Genomic DNA, 18,096 nt, shown 5'->3' with positions numbered 1-18,096 from the left:
GGGTTTTTTTAGAAAAAGTATTGGTGGTCATAAGCAGGGGTCATTTTGTAGAAAAATAGGTGGTGGAGCTCATCCAGGGATTGTTATGCAGCTGCACATACTATTCAATGGACAAGGAGGTGGAACTCTCAGAAGGAGGAGATGGAACTCTCAGAAAGGTTCAAGAGCTGTGCTCCTGTGAGCTCCCACTGGATCTGATGCCTGGTCATAAGTAGAATCTGAGGAACTTCAGATCTCATCCTCTGCATCACCACAGTTGCTTCATCTCACCATCCAAAAAGAAAACATGCACTGCAATCCTAAAACACATTTATACCATCTAAGTTCATGGAAATTAATAGACTCATGAGAGTGAAACTGTGTTTAGGATTGCAGTGTTTGAAATGCAGACTGCTCATTCAGGCTGAGGATGGAAGGGGTCAGTCCATTCATTCAGGTTGAAGATGGAAGGGGTAGGTCCAGTGGCTCAGTGTGCTTTTCCAAGAGTGTCCATCTTGGGCCTTTAGACCTGGGAGGCTGGGGACAACCCAAACAGCCCTGTGCAGCAGATATACACAGAGAATTAGTTATGGTGCTTTTTGCCTATAGCTAAAGTTGACTGTGAATAGATAGAGGGCGATTATTCTGCTCTTGGTATTGAGCTGGTTACCTGTATTTTAAGTTTTCCCACATCAAGTAACTTTATTATTATTTTATTTCTATAGCATCTTCAGTGTGTGTGATATTTTGCAAAGTAATGTAAGCAAAACACACACAGTAGGTCTGCAGTCACAATACGTGATCATTATATGATTTTTCTATAAATATTTTTAAAGAACAGCAGCATGAGAAGCAGACTATGCCCTCATCCCACAGATGAATATGTGCATAATTAAACTATATTGGGTGAGCCATAGTTGATTTTGGATCTCCAGTGTATATCATACCTAACATAACTGTACTTGAAACACTCTCTGAAATCCAAATATGTGGACTGGGCAATACTAGCATCATCCCAGCTGGCCAAAAGCTGTTATATGTTTTTCTTTACCTTGTTTGCAAACATTTTAGCAGGAAGTGTGCAAGTTAAAATTTCAATATGCACCTCACTGTCAATTCATCATATGCTGAGGGGAAAAAATGATTTTTTTTTATGATTGTTTAAGAATTATCTGATCTTTTTGCATGCTGAATTTGTCATTTTGACAGTACAGATAATGTTTTGGGCCTTGTGTAACTCAAAAAGGTAAAAACAAAAATACCACATATTTCTCCTTCCTTAAGCAATTTAAAAATAATGTAATTCAAATATATTTTTCATTGCTGTCATGGCTGTCTATTCCTGATTAATATGGAGGCTCCAGATCTCTGTCAGAATGATTTAGCGTCTTGTTTCAAGGCAGGACAGTTGAGTTACTGGGAGGAGGGGAAAAGAAGGAGACCTCTCCTATAGCAGAATTTAAAATCTTTCTGTTAAGTCAAGTCAACATAGAAAAGGGAGACATGGCACAGAAGTGACTGCTGGCAGCTCTGGGCCTGTAAACGAGGTGCTTCAGAATGGAAAATGATTTGGAAATTTCAGAACAAAGGAAAATCACTACTTGGATGGCTGATATCAATGCCTATGGACAACCATTAAAGATAGAGCATGCTTAAGTCTTACACATGAAAAGATGTAGCAGATGTGAGAGCGTCTCAGAATAGTGATCCTCCCTAAGGATGGAACTGAAGAAGGCTTGATACAAGGCAGCCATTTTGAGCTGGAGACTCTTCGCTCTTCATCTAGGCTTGCCAATCCCCAGGTCCCAGCAGGGGTTCTCCCACTTTCCCAGGCTCCTTCCCACTCCCAGTCAGCTGGCCGGCGGGGGGAAGCCCCACCCCCACAACTATCATATGCCTTTCCCTTTCCGGAGGCTTCAGTCTCTACTTGAGAAAGCCTTCCTCTTTGGATGGTGTGTCTGCGGCTTTAAGGCTGAAGGGGAGCGGGGGCAGGGGGGGAGGAGGCAGAACAACATGGCTGTGAAAGGAGCCCAGACCCTCCATTTGTTGCACAATCCTTGCAGAGGTCGTTTGCATAGTGTGAAGGTAAACTTGAACCTTTGGTTGCCCTGTGTTACTGTGAAAAACTGGAAAGTTCAGCAATTCATGAGTAGAAGTGACAATCCCCAGGTGGGGGCAGGGGAGCCCCGGTTTGAAGGCCCTCCGGAGCTTCAGGGTAATCAGAAACGGGGGGGGAGGGAAATGTCTGCTGGACCATAGGGTATAATGGAGAATTAATCCGAGGTATCTGAGGCTCTGTAAGGGCGGGTTTTTTGAGGTAGAGGTACGAGATTTTCAGCGTAGCATCTGATGAGTCTCCTCAAAATGCTCTCCATATTTCAAAAAGATTAGACCAGTGGGTCCAATTCTATGAGCCCCAAAAGAAGGTGCCCCTATCCTTCATAATTTCTAATGCAGGAAAGGCATTAAAAAGGTATATGGTCCCCTTAAATGTGATGGCCAGAACTTCCTTTGGAGTTCAGTTGTGCTTGCACAACTTCGCTTATGGCTCCACCCCCAATGTCTCCTGGTTCCACCCCCAATGTCCCCAGATATTTCTTGAATTGGACTTGGTAACCCTATCTTCATCACTGAGTCAGGGGTACCAATATTATCACAAGGTGGATTTTCTACCAATCATTGGCTGGCAGCCCAGGAACATAATGAGGCTGAGGCTTCCTAAATCTTACAAAATGAAGAGAAGAGAACTTGAAGTGGGGCTGTTGATTTTAGTGGCATTCACTAGCCATGCTCATCCTCAACCTGGAAGCAAGCACAGCAATGGACAAAGGAAAGGCTTGGCGCCAGAAAAGATGGGGGCCAGTCTACATGGGACACTGGGAATCTGTGATCAGATCTCTAGGCTTGTAGTTTCAGTATGGCCTTGTATCTTCCCTGACAACTTATTTATGCTTTCCTGTGATTTAAGCTGTCCTAGAACTATTTTGTTTATGTTAGTAACACCAATATGATTTTTAATGAAGTATTAATTCACTGCCACAAGAGGTGGTGGTCGCTACAAGCATAGACAGCTTCAAGAGGGGATTGAATAAACATATGGAGCAGAGGTCCATCAGTGGCTATTAGCCATAGCATATTGTTGGAACACTCAGTCTGGGGCAGTGATGCTCTGTATGCTTGCGCTTGAGCGGGAACAGTGGGAGGGCTTCTAATCTCCTGGCCCCACTGATGGACCTCCTGATGGCACCTGGTTTTGTTTTTGTTTTTTTGGCCACTGTGTGACACAGATGGTTGGACTGGATGGGCCATTGGCCTAATCCAACATGGCTTCTCTTATGTTCTTACATATAAGTGGAGGCCTAATGAAGCTGCAAGTCCAAGCCACATGTCTATTTTTTGTGGCTGTTTTGGTTTTGATGTGTCATTCCAACAGGAAATTTTAAAAAAAAGAATTGTGAACTTTCTTTACAATAATGAATAGTAGTTTTTACTTATGTTGTAACTAACCTTTCATTTCCTTCAATATTTCAAAAAAGCATCTATACAGAGGTTTTAATGATATGCAGATTAATTTGAATTCTGTCAAAAAATTTCATTATTGATTGACAGATCTTTTCATAAGGCTGCCTGACTGCTTTGTGATGGGCAACAGCATGAGTTTTCATCAGCCATACATGTGTTGATTTTAATTTCTAATTTTTAAGGTTCGAATACAAGGACTAACAGGAAACGTCCAGTTTGACCACTATGGTCGCAGAGTTAATTACTCCATGGATGTGCTTGAACTGAAGAGCACAGGTCTACGAAAGGTTTGTGCCATTTCAGCATCCTTGCTTAAATTGTATGACATGCTTCATAGGGCTGCCAGTTTGGGGTAGTGGTTAAGTGTGCGGACTCTTATCTGGGAGAACCAGGTTTGATACCCCACTCCTTCACTTGCAGCTGCTGGAATGGCCTTGGGTCAGCCATAGCTCTCGTAGGAGTTGTCCTTGAAAGGGCAGCTTTCTGTGAAAGCTATCTCAGCCCCACCTACTTCACAGGGTGTTTGTTGTGGGGGAGGAAGGAGATTGTGAGCTGCTCTGAGATTCAGAGCAGAGGGCAGGATATAAATCCAATGTCGTCGTCGTCTTCTTCTTGAAATGTCAGTTAAGTGGAAATAGAGCTACCTGTTTTTAATAATAGAGGTGGGCCATTACACATGTTCTAAAATATTGTCATTGGGTGCCTTTTTTCCCTTTTTTATTTTGCTGGACTCGATTTAAGATGCTGCTTTCTACCTTTACAAACCTTTACAGCCTGGGATCCACAAACCTGACTGTTGCCAGATAATTTATCTGTCCATTTGTACAGAATGGTTAATACTAGTTGTAGCATACAATTCTACCTGTATTGCTTAAATGTACTACCCAATACTGAATTTTTTTTAACTGTTAGCAAATTGTTTGATGAATTTATGCAGTTCTCCTGTGACACAGCCTGGGATCCGTGTGTTCGGTTTTTGGGTTTTTTTGTTTTCGGCATAATTGGAAGGATTTTTAAAAATTGTTATTTTTAATTATTACTTTTGGTTCAGTGTTGGAAATAGGGGAACATAATCTAAAGGCAACAGGCACCTCGAATCTATCCTATGAGAAAGGTGGGTTAAAAATTGGTGTAAATACATTAATAAATGTTCTCTAAATTCACAGTAAATCATCTGTGAATTGTAGTTCTAGAAATATAGGCCTCAGGTAATCCCAATATCTAGTGCACCCAAATTGCACTCCCAAATTCTATCTGGCTCCCAATATCCCTCTCCAATGTATTGCAGCTACTGTTTTCTGATCTTTGGTTGCATCATAAGATAACTCCAGACACAGCAAGTGGATGTGTCTGATTTCGGGGAACCTCTTCTGATTCAGTTCCATAAGCGCTTTTGAATCATACCTACCTATATCCTTTGTCAACCAATTTTCCCTGTGGTGCCTGTTTATAAGCTATAATTCACAAAGTCTCTGGAAGCTTTACACATCAGTGTTCTCATAATATATTTCTTCCTCTTAGTTCTATACCCTCTGGTTCTTAGCTCTTCTTTCAAATGCCCTGGAATACTGTGTTCTTATGACCAAACTAGAAAAGGTGGATAATATTTATCAGTATGGTATGGCACAGAGAATCTCCTCCAGTTCCTATCAGAATTGGGCATGGTATTTGCAGTTGGATGCAGCTCTATGGATGGCTGCCAGGTGCTGGAGTGCTAGATAGTAATCCCCATCCTGCACGTACCCAGCATTTATTACTTCCTATACTTCAGTGGCTATACCAATGTTCTGATCAAGGACAGGTCATCAGAGACAAACACAATTGAACTAATAGGTTTCTACTTCTGTGCCAAATGGCATCCCTGTTCCCTGTGGTTTCTCTATAATGCAATTTATTATTCTTTCAGCAGTATTGCTTCAGGACTCCCCTTTTCCACACATTTGTCAGTGTATTTGTGTAAGGGTGGAGGGAAGAGAATGATTTTTCCTCTTCCCTGTGCATGTATTAAGAGAACACTTCCAGGGCGTGCAGCTTTTCAAAGATTTGTATTCATTTATTTGATTAAATTTCCAACCTGCCCCTCTCAGTTTGGCCTTTTCTTTTTTAAAAAAAAGAGTCATGGATATCACAGCAAGGCACAGAGAAGGAGGAAGCAACAGTCTTTCACATCTGTAAGGATCAAAATGTTATTCGTTGGATGAAATCTGTGCCTTGAAGTACATTAATAGGTTTTTCAGCCTTATGGCTGAATGTAGATTATAGTCTTTTGAAGAATGTTGAAGATGGTATGATATCCATGATGAGCATATGCATCCAGTCATTGCTTCTAGTAAACGGGTTTTGCAGGATCAAAAGATGATAAATCCATGCTGGCTGTTGAGTGGGTCAAATGTGAACCCAACTATATCTAAGGCCCAAGTCACCGTTTTAAAGTGTTTCTGGAGTGAGGCTGTGGCTAGTTGATTACAACAGAGCTGACTGAAATTAAATCCATTGACGATGGAGGTCCTGTGCCTGAGTCATGGTGGAGTGGGATCGGGAATCCAACTCCCAACCTTTGGCAGAGCATTATTAACAATAGCGCCAATGGTGAAGAGTCTAGGAATGATGGATGCCTCACTGTCAGTGGAGGCCCAGGCCATTAATGTTGCCAGATCGGTTTTTACCATCTTTTACCAGGCCTTTGGTTAAGGCAGTGGATGTCTAATTACATCAGCCTCCCCTGCTCTAACCCACTATGTTGTGTACTATACTAGCTTGTGCCACAGGCAGTGACTTGGGCCCACTTGCTTAATATGCTGGCCTTTTGGGGGGATACCTACAGCATGCATCCGGGGCTTTGTTGTATTATCGGTTCACCATCATGTATAAATTAGTCTGGTTTTCAGGTTTTAAATTGGAATGATACAAAAATTGTTTTTATCTGTTTTATTTGTTTACTGTAACTCACCCTGAGCCCACTCATGGGGGAGGGTGGAATAGAAATCCCATAAATAAATAAATGAAACTGGACTAGGCTCTTCCAAATAACAGCCCTCATGAGCAGTTTCCATGCTTGAACCATGGAATGTGAGAGAAGTTAACTTGCAGAGCTGTAGATAACTGAAGGGAAAGAGAAAACTTGACGGCACTGGTTTCTTCTGTATTACACTGTGAAAACAAGTAGATCAGAAGGAAGACACTTTTCTTTGGATATCCCAGGTAACCACTTTCTGTATATACACTGTCTTTGTTCTAACTTTAATTAACTAGTTTCTAACCTGATCACATGAATATTTACTCTGAAGTAAGTCACATTTAATTCCATTGGACTGTTAGTGTTTATAGGATGGGGAGTAAGTCTCCTTACACCAAGTTCTAAAAGTGTATGTAAAAGTTTATAGATAAAGTGTATATAAATATTAAATCTTTGTGCATCTGTTTCTTTCAGATTGGTTACTGGAGCGACATGGACAAATTAGTTTTGATCCAACACGAGCCAACAATGGGAAATGACACATCAGCCCTTGAGAATCGAACTGTAATTGTAACCACAATTATGGTAAGTTTGTTTCTGGCATATGTAGGCCTAGAAGTCATTTTTTTTTCCTGATAGCCCACTAATTTGCCCATTTTGATATTAACAAAGGAATGAAGGATGAAATATCTTAAGTATTTTGACCATTTCTGATCGTATCCTCAGATCAAATCATGGAAATGTGTTTTTTTAAATTACTTTTTTTTAAAAAGCATCTCGTTGCATTGAAATATTTGTTTGAGACAAAAATTAATTTAGCTAGTCTTTGTGATGTGTGATATACTAAGATAAAAAAAGTTTTCAGAGAGAGAAAATACTAACTCTCTGATACAGCTATCACTTTTAAAAAAGAAATCTGTGTATGTGATAAGCAACCAACAGGCATTTTAACATAATGCAATTTGCAAGGCAAGCAAGTGTCTTGATCCTTGCAGTAATATTCCAAATCAGAGCAGTTAACCCAACTGAGAATGATATGTTTGTTTTCCTATTTGGTTTACAAATGCAAATGCATAATGAGAATATCTTCTTAAACAAGCCATCTGTCAGACTCCATTTCCCTATTCTCCAAGACCAACATGTCACTCAACAAAACTCTGTGGTGAGGATCCAGGAAAAGTTAAGCCCTCGTAAACCCTGTTGATTACTGGCTCACATTGGATCATGGCCAGCATGGGCATTTTAAAATATTTGTATATATGGGTGCAGTCACACCTACCATTAAAAGCGGGTGTATAGCGCTCAAATCTGAACTGCTGAATATTGAATCGATGCATCCAAGAATGTGATTCATTCTGTTGTGCGCGATCAGACATCCAATACTATCATGCTCCTTTCTTGGAGCATGCATAATCAGATGGTGATTTCTGGGAGGGGAGGGGGTCCATTGAACATGCACCCAACTGTTTGGAGATGGGAAATCAAAACTTTCTTCAGAGGCAGGAGGGAAGTGCAAAAGTTTCCAGAATTAACATTGCCGATCCAAACCACGGAACTGCCAGGAATTATTTTCCTAGAAATTGGCAGTGACGATGATATCTTGAAATCCTCCACATTGGAAAAAAAAGAATTTTTTCCTGTTCTGAATAGTGGGATAACGTTCCCCCCCCCCCCTCCGATCTTGTGTTGATTGGAGAAGCAGAAGCGTCACCTCAGATTCCCGGATGATCTGTCAATGCACATGTCTGCTGGGGCTTTCTTTAAAAAAAAAGATGAGAGGCAGTATCGCGCGTGAGCTGCCCAAACAACAAAAAGCCGATCGTGTGCCGCTGTTTTGAAAAAGGGCCGGACTTTATGTACTGTCAAATTAATGCGCCATTCATGCATAGCAAGCCTGGATGAGCCCGGGTGATGATCGATTGCCAGATGTGGCTGTCTGAACGAACACATTTAATCCGTCAGCCAGACGGAGCTGTGTCGTCACTAATGGTACGTGTGACTGCGCCCTATATTTATTTGAATGAGTTCCAAGCAGCTGAACAAAATGCAACTGCTTCATTAATTCACAACCATTTGAAATACTAAAAGTAATCCTGTAGATCTCAGAATTGTTTTTTTCCCAAAATAAGCCATGCAAATATACCTCAAACAGAATAGCCGACACATTTTCTTTTCTTCTGTAGTCAGTTGTGCCCTTTAAATATTATGTGTGTCAAAGCAGACTAGCAAAGGATGACCTTTACCTGACTAGTTTTAAGCTTTTGCAGCTTGGTTCACTGCCATTTTCACATATCTCATTAGACAAAATTTATTTTATTTTTGTTTTGCTTTTATTACCATTTTTGGATTTAAGCCAGATGGAATAGTTTACATGGTGTCAGCATTCATTTTTTTTTAAAAAAAAAAATTCAAAATTAATGAAGAATTGTAACTTAAGCCAAGATGAAGTGTTACCACTGGTCTTCCATGCAGTTAGCCGTTGTGTTGTTCATATAATTTATGCATTTGGTACATTCTGAAAAATCTCCTGTTAAGGGTTACCATCCTAGGATGGAAAAGAACTAACACTCTGTGCAAAATTTCAGAGCATAATTCTAACCTAACTGTATAATTCCTCTTTGCATGGGACATTTTTTTTTTTAAAAATGTATCTTTTTCCTTTAAAAAAAAAAAAGACACGGTAATGGAGAAATTATACTTCAGTACAGTCCTCCTCTTTTCAGCCTCTGATGAAGAATCCTATTTTAAGAAATTGATCAAGGAAGAGAGTCCCACGCTGCTGTGAACATTCCTAACTAAGGCTCAGCATTGAGCACTGAGCCATATTTTTCCATATGGATATCTGTTCTTCTGACTGGAGGACCAGGCACTGAACCGTCAAGGAAAAACAAAAATATAAATAAAGCTCTGTGACTGTTCTGAGAAGCCCCAAAACAGATGACATTAAATCTTCAACTGGGTCAAGCTATGAAGAGATTGATGGGGCGTTGAAGGCTCTTTCTGTAGGCACTGTTCCTCTCTTGCACCAGTTCTTTACATTGAAGCTTTCATAATATGTACAGTGTAAAGTATTGTGAAATCATCTCCAAATTTAGGAGAAACTTAAAGTGGTGCTTTCAAAAGAAAAAAAAAAAGTGGGGTTCAATGTCTGTCTTGTTTGATGTGCATAATAAATATTATCTCTGCAAAATAACTTGGCCAGTCCCAGTGCTGGTGTTTTCACCAAGGGATCTGAATGAATTTTGTGTAGCATGTCAAAGTTTCTCAAAGTATGCCATTCAATTTTTTTTCATTGTCCCCCTACTCTAATTCTGTTCTGGTTAGGCTGATCAGAAGAGCCCCTTCTGTGGTTATTGCCTTCAGAAGAGCCATTCATCTGGAGTAGAGCTATGCAGAGCACCTAAATCCTTTGCAGTCCTGCCCCATCCTTAATTCATGCTAGAACCATGGATTCTGGTCAGAGGGTGAGCTTTTCTGGCACAGTCAGGTCTTGCTACTTTCCATTAGGATCCAGGCACACTGCAGAAATAGTAAGCAAGGACACCTAGGCCCCATCTAAGTGGCTGTATGACAAGCAGGGTTGTTGCTAGGATTTCATGTTTGGCGGGGGGGGCATGGCAGCATTTTTTGTTTGGGGGGCAGGGTGCCACCTGGTTTAGCTCTAAACACTGTTTCTCAAGTAATGTGACAGCCCCCCCCCCCTTCATTTGTCTAACTCAGTAAACCTTCCAGGGGGATCTGGCTGCAAGTAAGCTTCTCCCCACCGTTGCTGAACTGATGGCCCTCCATGCTGGTCCCGCTGGCCAGGCAAAAGCAAAGCCTCCTTCCTGCCCTCCTGGAAGGAACTGCTTCTCCTCAGATTCCAAGGCCCCTACTTCCTCTGGCTGCCAAGGATCCAGCTAGCAGGGGCTTGTTTCTGTTCCAGGGAAGGCTTCCTCCTTTGGCAGACTGGAGGCCCTCCAATGGAGGGGCCATACAGATGAAAGGGGGGTTGAATAGAGAGGCCTGGCCTCCCTGGGCCCCCCCTGTAGCTATGGGCCTGATTATGAAGGATAAATATTTCAGTTCAGTGCTTGGCACTTAATGAAGGCAACAGTACAGTACAGATTGTAGAATATATAGTGAACTCTGCCAATGTCACATCCACCTTGAGTCTCAGTAAGAAATCTGTACAAATGAAGTAAATTTATTTATTGGCAGGTGTCTGTGTGGGACAAAGTTTCAAAATTATTTTCTGAGTGCAGAAGTTTCTAAAGGTACCTCTATGTGACGGAGGCCATTGCTAGGGAAATGGAGATGGATGGAAATTATTTCATACCTCATGTTGGCAGACAAAGATGGGAAGGAATTTTATTTTAAGATCTCAGCTCAAGCCAAAGAGTATCCATTGAAAGAGTATTTCTGGGTATCCATTGAAAGTATTAACACTAAAAAGCCTAGTCTTGAACTGGTTTATAGTTCTGTGTTAAATCTTGGGGGTGGGTGAACTCCCCTTACTCAGTCCTTACTTACTCCCCTTACTAATTTCACAGATCTCCACAAACAGCTTTAACCTGCGGTGCAGATCTACCCTTTGGGATTTGCAGTCAGCTACTTCCTTAAGCATAACATGCACATATGGCAGCATTCTGGGGTCTCAGGCTGTGCTGCAGTTTCATGCAATTAATGGAGTTCTCCCTGCTGTCCCCTTTCTCCAGCCTCTGGGAAGCAACATGAAATCAGTGGGGAGGTCCCCATTAACAGCATGAAAATCTCACCAGATCTGGTATGTAGCAATATTATCGTCAGCTCAGGTTCTTTTAAGGTTCTGTCTGGGTGCTTGGTCTAAACTGATTCTGCAATAGGCAAAGACACCAAACTGTTTTGAATCTTGTATGGATTGAACGTGGTCCACATGATTCCAAGCAGCTGTACTCAAAGAGGATCACTGGGTGGAAATCCTGCCACAAAGGTGATACTGCAAAACAGGCCCCAGTTTGTAAAAAGGAAGTTAGTGGAAAGTGGTGTGGTGTAAGTGAACCCATATGCTTTATTTGATGCAAGGTTTTGTACAACACAACTCAAATTATCCAACCCACTGTATGTATCAAGAGAAAAGATTTATAAAAGTTCATAACATGATTAGCCGCTAATGAAGTAAGGATGCAAAACATTAAACATTTAATAAGGATTTGTGCATCTGTTGCTGTTCACATTTACACAAAAAAAGCTTGGAAAACTGGCAAAGGCATACCTGTATATAAGGGTTGTCTGTGCTTGCAAAATGTCCATTTTCTAGTGTTTGCCTTTCTGTGCACAAGACTAACACCAGAGCATGTTAATACATTGTTTTTTCTTAACAAAAATAAGTAGCAGAGTTGATCATCTATAAAAACAAACAGGGACACACAAGTTGTGTGTGTGTTCCCTGCTCATGAGGCCACCCACTTACCAGCTCCTGCTCCTTCCTTTCCAACCTGCCTGTCTTTCCACTGCTTCTACAGTACAGATAGAAGGGAAGGCAACAACAGTAGGATTTCCCATTCCTTCCCCTCCCTGGCTACCCATATTGCCAACTCTGCACAGCTCACTGGGAACTGCAGCTCACCGGCCTCTGCTTTGCTTTCTCCACCTGCCCTTCCCACGTCTCTCTTCCACTCTGCCTTTCTGTCTGTTTATGCCCCACCCCACCACTCTGTCTCCCCCACTGTACCTGCCAATGCTTTGCCCACCTGCTCTTCAAGGAACAGTAGGGGGAGTAACTCCCACTCATCCCCTTTTCCCTGTCAACCGGCAGTGCCATATGTGGCTTGTGCAGTGACTTTCCATCCTTCTCCATCTCCCATAGCAGGGCAACAGAGATGCATTGTTTGTGCAAGCACAGATAACCTTCCTTTGTTTTGGGACCCTCCCCCCACCTGCCCCCAGCTGCCTTTTTTTGATGTTTCAGATTTTTCCGCAAACCTGGGGATTATCCCAAGTTAGTAGAAAAATCTCCCTTCTCTACATGGCCCTGAACCACAAGTATTTGCAAATAAGGCTGTATTGAGAATTCGGTATGTTGATATGTATGTGGGCTAGGTGGAGTTCTCCCTGCTGTCCCTTTCAGGCTGAAGAATTTCTCTATGTGGCTCTACCTGTAGAAATAACAAAATAAGAGATTCCCCTCTGGAAATTTTTGGAATGAATTTCACTCTAGCCATATTCCACAGGGGATTGTGGAATGCAGTACATACCACAAGTAGTCTGGTTTGGCAATGGGTTGTTGCTATCATTGCCTATCTTGCTGTATCAAGCCTCCTGCAAGCTTTTGTATAGTTCAAGAATTCTAGACTCCTCTTGTTTTTGCCTTGCTAGTACAACTGCAGTGCAGGGTTAGTGACATCTCCCACCTTGTCACACTGGGGCCCTTAGATCATGCAAGGCTAATATGGTCTAGCGATATCTCCATGCTTTACGGATTCTCACCTTGTGTGCTATGTCCAGTCCAGAGATCATTCAATCCCTCCTGGAACCGAGTAAAATTTGGGTTTCCTGGACACTAAAGTCTGTCCCCCTACCTTAAAAAATGACTTCACGTCGAAGTATGAGAAATGTATGGTATCAGAAGAGTTCACTGTATCATAGTTGACGTGTGAATAATAGATGTGGCACTGGCTATACCCAAGGCTCAGGTAATCATATGCATTTCCCAGTGACTTCTGTAAAAGGTCACTACTTAGTTGTAACATGAACGCTTAATCTCCTTGGCCAACAGTGCAATGCCAGGATTCTCAGTCCCTTCAGGCACTTAAATACAAAATCCTGTAAATTTAGCTGCAGTGCATTTGCAGATGTGGATGTGGATGAAAAATGCCACTTTTGAGTAATAATATGCCCCATCCAATGATCTCTTCATATTGAAGGAATGTTAATTCAGTGTCACTGAAAACTAGGATTTGTGATTCTTGAGTCCATTTCTACATTAATTGAATAGTTCCCAAGATCAGCAATGCCCAGATTCTCAGTCTGTGGAAGACTGATTGGTAGACATTAGCAAACTTTTACCTGCATGGCATGCTTTCAGGAACCCATTTGGCACTTTGCTTATGATACTCTCTTTTTGTATGTACTTGTACTTCATTTGATGTAATGCTGTTTTAATCATAGACACAGGATATGTTACAAAGAAAAATAATTTGAGCCAATTCAGCATGTTTCATATTCTTCTACTCTTACAAAATAATATGTTCCCTGGTTGTACACTAAATGTGATTAGATTTTTTTCCCTCTAAAGATGTAAATACAAAATTACTGCTAGCTTTAAGAAAAAAAGATGAGACAAAAACAGAGAGTTTGGTGGCAGGAACTTAGTTAACAATTTACATAGTGTAAGGATTCTTATTTTAATGATGTAGTTCACGTACAGTATACATCAATCATACAGTTTAACATGTAAGAATTAATTTTTTGGAAGCCAAAGAGAACCGCTTTGTTCTATGAACTGCTCATGACCATAGAAAAGCTAAGACTGATAAGATTCTAGACCTTAAAAGTCTCTTCTGAGGTAGCAAATAATTGCTTTCTAACAGATGATGTTGCTAGAGAATAAATGCAAATGAATACTCCCAGGGACTACACACAGATTACAAAAGATTGCTGCCTAAAACGTCATCTCAATTCTGAGTTCTTCTACACAAAATGTGGGAACGCTTGTCAGAATTGCAATTTGAGGTGGGTAGCCATGTTAGTTTGTAGTGGTAGAAAAATGTTTGAGTCCAGCAGTATCTTAAAATTTTGTTGATCTTTAAGGTGGTACTGAACTTGAATTTTGTCCATATTACAGTGTCATTGAGTATATTTCTCAGCCCCAACTAACCAGATAGTTACCTAATAGGCTGCTTCAAGCAGGATCTCTGGAAAGATGACATAGAAATTTTCTAAATTAATTATACCTTACGGCTGTCATCTCTTTAAACAAATCTTAGTCATGTGAGTTTTTTGTCAGTTGCTTTTATGAATTACTTTTTTATTAATTAAAGCAACGGTTCTAAGTAAAAAAGAAACATAACTGGGGCATTATCCTGAAGTCCTGCCAAATTGAATAGGAGAACTAGAAGCTCTTCTACTGAATCAGATGGCACTTGAGAGAGTTTACCTTTGGTGCACTTAGGTGCTCATGCCCATTTGTTTCAGAATGCTAACAATCTTATTTTTATCTTTAAAATAGCAGGAATACAATGAGGCAGCATTTAGCAGCCACTAGACAACCAAGATTCTAAAGAACATTCATATCTGCAGAGTTCGAGGTTATCTGGGTGCAGACTGGCATGTCTTTCTACCCTATAATCCTTTTGATGGTGCCCTTAACTGCCTATGTAGTTCCCTTTTCTCTCATCTCCTTCTCTTAAACGCCAAGGAGTGATTGGAGGAGCTCATGGAAGAAGAATGGAAAGGACTTCCAGTCTCTTTTTATGGAACATTCAGAACCTGGGAACCATCTAAATAATACAAGTACCAGATACCGCCTCGATACCATTCCCACTTGGCTATCTTGCATAAAGAAAAGGATTTTTTAAAAAAATCGAGACTGCTACCCAGTGGCACTATATATACATGGAGAGAGAGAGAGAGAAGCAAGCCCCATGTTTGAGGAAGCATTTCCTACCATCTAAGAGAGGTGGCCCACAACTTCCCCTAGCAGGGTACCTGAAGCCCAGTTTTATATTTATATTAAAGAGGGTTTAAAATCTGCTACCTCATAAATTAAGACTACCTTTTGAATCTAACATTATATAATTAATGAATTAATCTATCCAGTCAATTAACAAAATTCTGCAGTTGTACCATGTTTACACATCTTCATCTCCTTTTTCACTACTGTATTGTATGTTGGACCGTGGCTAGGTATGGGCACTTGAAAAAAAAAATCAGAAATTTTCAGGTTTGGATTTCAGAAAGGGTTTCCACACCAGTATTCTGGATTCTTTGAGTCCCCAATACCATTTTGAAATTGGGGGTTAGGGAGTTCTCTTGTTCTGAATTCTGAAAATTTTTCAGATCCATTATTTCCTATGGAGATTTTGAGGAGGGAAGTAAGTCTATTTTTCAAGGAAATGACATTAAAATTGTAAGGAACCTGATTCCCGCCCCCCTTTTCAAGTGTCAAACAAATTTAATCCAAGGGACCAATTCTAAACGCCTTTTGAAGAAAGTGTCCCCTACTTGTCTTCATGGTTTCCTACAGAGGGGAATCTGTGCTTTCTTCAGGACAAAAAAGCCAATAGACGAACACACAACAGCAATCACTGACCCAACACCTCCAAATGCAAACAGAATCAACAAGCCCAACAGAACCGGTATCAAACCGGAAAACCTAAGCCAAACCAACTGAAGCATCCAGACTTTTAAAATTGAAGAAAACAGGTCTGGGAGCCTTAAAATTTCAGCCTAAATTTTCCCAGATATTTCCAGAATTATTGATATTCTGAAAAATCTGGCTATTGCTCCAGATAACTAATTATATCCCCCCCCAAAAAAAAATATTGATAAGATATTTTAAAATACACTGACCAGAAATATCCAAATGCACATTCCTATTCTCCCCAGTGAATTTACGAGGAGGAGTGACAGAGTACATTGACTAGTATCAAGCTGTGGCACATAGACCAGAAAGGGAGAACCAGAGGGTTGGATCCTGAAATTTGTCAGTGGAAAACACAGATGGTCATGGATCTTTTTGGCATTCTGCTTCCCCTGCCCCCCCCCCCCCCCAGCAGTCCTTTCTGGTCCAGGAAAAGCTTGATCCTGGGATAATAAAACAGTATGGTCTAATAGCCACATAGGTCAGGTGCCTGCAGTGGGAAGGGAGAAGGTGACGAAAAACCATGTGCTTTTTTCCAGCATAGCTCTGCTGACAGACAAGACAGGAGAGTGAGATCTTGTCATCTTCCCATCTCTGCTGAAGCCTTTAAGCTCATGGCTGTTAGATCATGTGAGTTCCATAATCTGAGGAATAACAGATTCACCTGAAGAGGGGGACAAAGGAAAAAATCCAGTCCTTGTGAGATCCAACCTAGAGGTTCTTTCTAATTTGCCAGGCATCTGAACAGATTGTAGGTGCACTGCAGGAAGTCACTTTACATTAAATGGCCACTGAATCCTATTTCACTGTGATAAACACTGCTAGGACCTCGCCATTGATGAATTTCAAAACTACCCTGGTAATATGAGTAGCCACTCACATGATCACCTATGGTGACTATGAGCCTTTTCTGGGTAATCAGGCAGAAAACTTTTACAAAGATTAGTATTTTCTCTTTGCTGACTACAAATGCCTGAAACAATAATATATATGAAATAATAATAATTTGGGGGAGACTTTTGTGGCAGGATGTGCTAACCTCTCATACAAATGTTTTCAATCTGGTAATTTATGTTTTGTGGTACTTTAGAAAATGCAGACTCAATTTCTTCAATTTAAATTAAGCATTGGAAAATTATTTACCCTAGATATGACCCTTTTATAACACTCCCTAATTTCTGTGAACTGTGTGGTAATAAGATTGTGATAGATTAATCTGAATTTATAAACTACTGTTTCATAAACCAAGATGTATTTTTGATTTCTGTTTGATTTTAAATGTATTTTTGAATGTTATAACATTATTATAGAGGCCTGTTATCTGTAACTAAATCTTGTATCTCTATCTATGTTCAGTGCTGATCACTTGAAATGTGGATTTTCTGTGGAATTATATTTCATAAACTTGCTCCAGAGTGTTCTAATCTTATTATTGTTAGAAAGATCCTCAAATCAAATGGTGGGTAGATGCTGACCCAACACATATTTGAGTTTTTGGTTGTCATGTGGTTAGAATAAAGTGGCTGCCAAGTGGAGTTCAACAGAGAAAGGACTGTGCATCGATCACTTGAATAGTACAGTTTTTCCAGTGAATGGTGGACAAGGAATCTTCCGAATATCACACAACAGAGTTGTATTTGCTACTTTTCACTTGATGACTTAAAAAGTACAAGGATGGGGGGGGGGGTCATTTGAGTATCTCTGTTTCAATACCAGATCCTAATTATAGATCACTCTAATATCATGTTTTTAACTTTACAAGATGCTTATACAGACTTACAGCACAAAAACCGTGACCAAAAAAGTTAAATGATAGTGAAGGCTGTATGATTTTTTTAGTATAGTGTTTTTGTCTTAATCTCAGCAAACAAGTTTACTTGGATAGAAGTCCCACTTTCTGAGGTCAGTGGGACTCCTCATTAATTGTGCCTAGGATTTCAGCCTCTCTAAAACTTGGCATTCATATTTTCTTTTTCTGCCCAATATCTGATTGTTTTGATCTTCAGATCTACAGCTTCAGAATGAAGCTCCCAGACTCATTGCTCTGTTGAAATCTCTCTTGACCAGACTATAAAGACTGTATAGATAGGGGTGGAATTGACATGTAGGTATGATACCTATTATGCTTATCGGAACCTACATATTAGGTGCTATCTGCAATATTCTAACATACAAGTCCTCTTTGATTATTCTAACTCTAGAACATCAGATGGCATCAATCATTATGACATTGGGACGATTTTTAAAAACATCCTATCGCTAATGGTTAGGGTTTGATGTTGAACTTTGTTACTGTTCTGGTAATCTTTGCCTTTGT

The 18,096-nt window shown here is 40.5% G+C and overlaps 1 protein-coding gene across 8 annotated transcripts in view; it reads left to right on the top strand.

Moving 5' to 3' along the window:
• Positions 1-18,096, top strand: part of GRIA4 (glutamate ionotropic receptor AMPA type subunit 4) — a 343,665-nt gene that overhangs the window by 264,203 nt on the left and 61,366 nt on the right. For 7 of the 8 annotated variants that reach the window (XR_009555212.1, XR_009555213.1, XM_060234875.1 and 4 more), the window contains exons 8-9: positions 3,684-3,788; positions 6,932-7,042. Coding sequence is in view for 6 of the 8 variants with exons in the window: in XM_060234875.1 (XP_060090858.1) it covers positions 3,684-3,788; positions 6,932-7,042 (216 nt within the window). In the remaining 2 variants the exon portion in view is untranslated. Of the gene's footprint in view, positions 1-3,683; positions 3,789-6,931; positions 7,043-9,180; positions 9,224-18,096 lie in introns of those variants that run through there. The other variant, XM_060234881.1, reaches the window with a different exon arrangement.

This window comes from Heteronotia binoei, chromosome 3 (assembly GCF_032191835.1).
Source record: "Heteronotia binoei isolate CCM8104 ecotype False Entrance Well chromosome 3, APGP_CSIRO_Hbin_v1, whole genome shotgun sequence".
Classification (NCBI taxonomy): Eukaryota; Metazoa; Chordata; class Lepidosauria; order Squamata; family Gekkonidae; genus Heteronotia; species Heteronotia binoei.
This window is presented reverse-complemented; position numbering and strand designations above follow the sequence as displayed.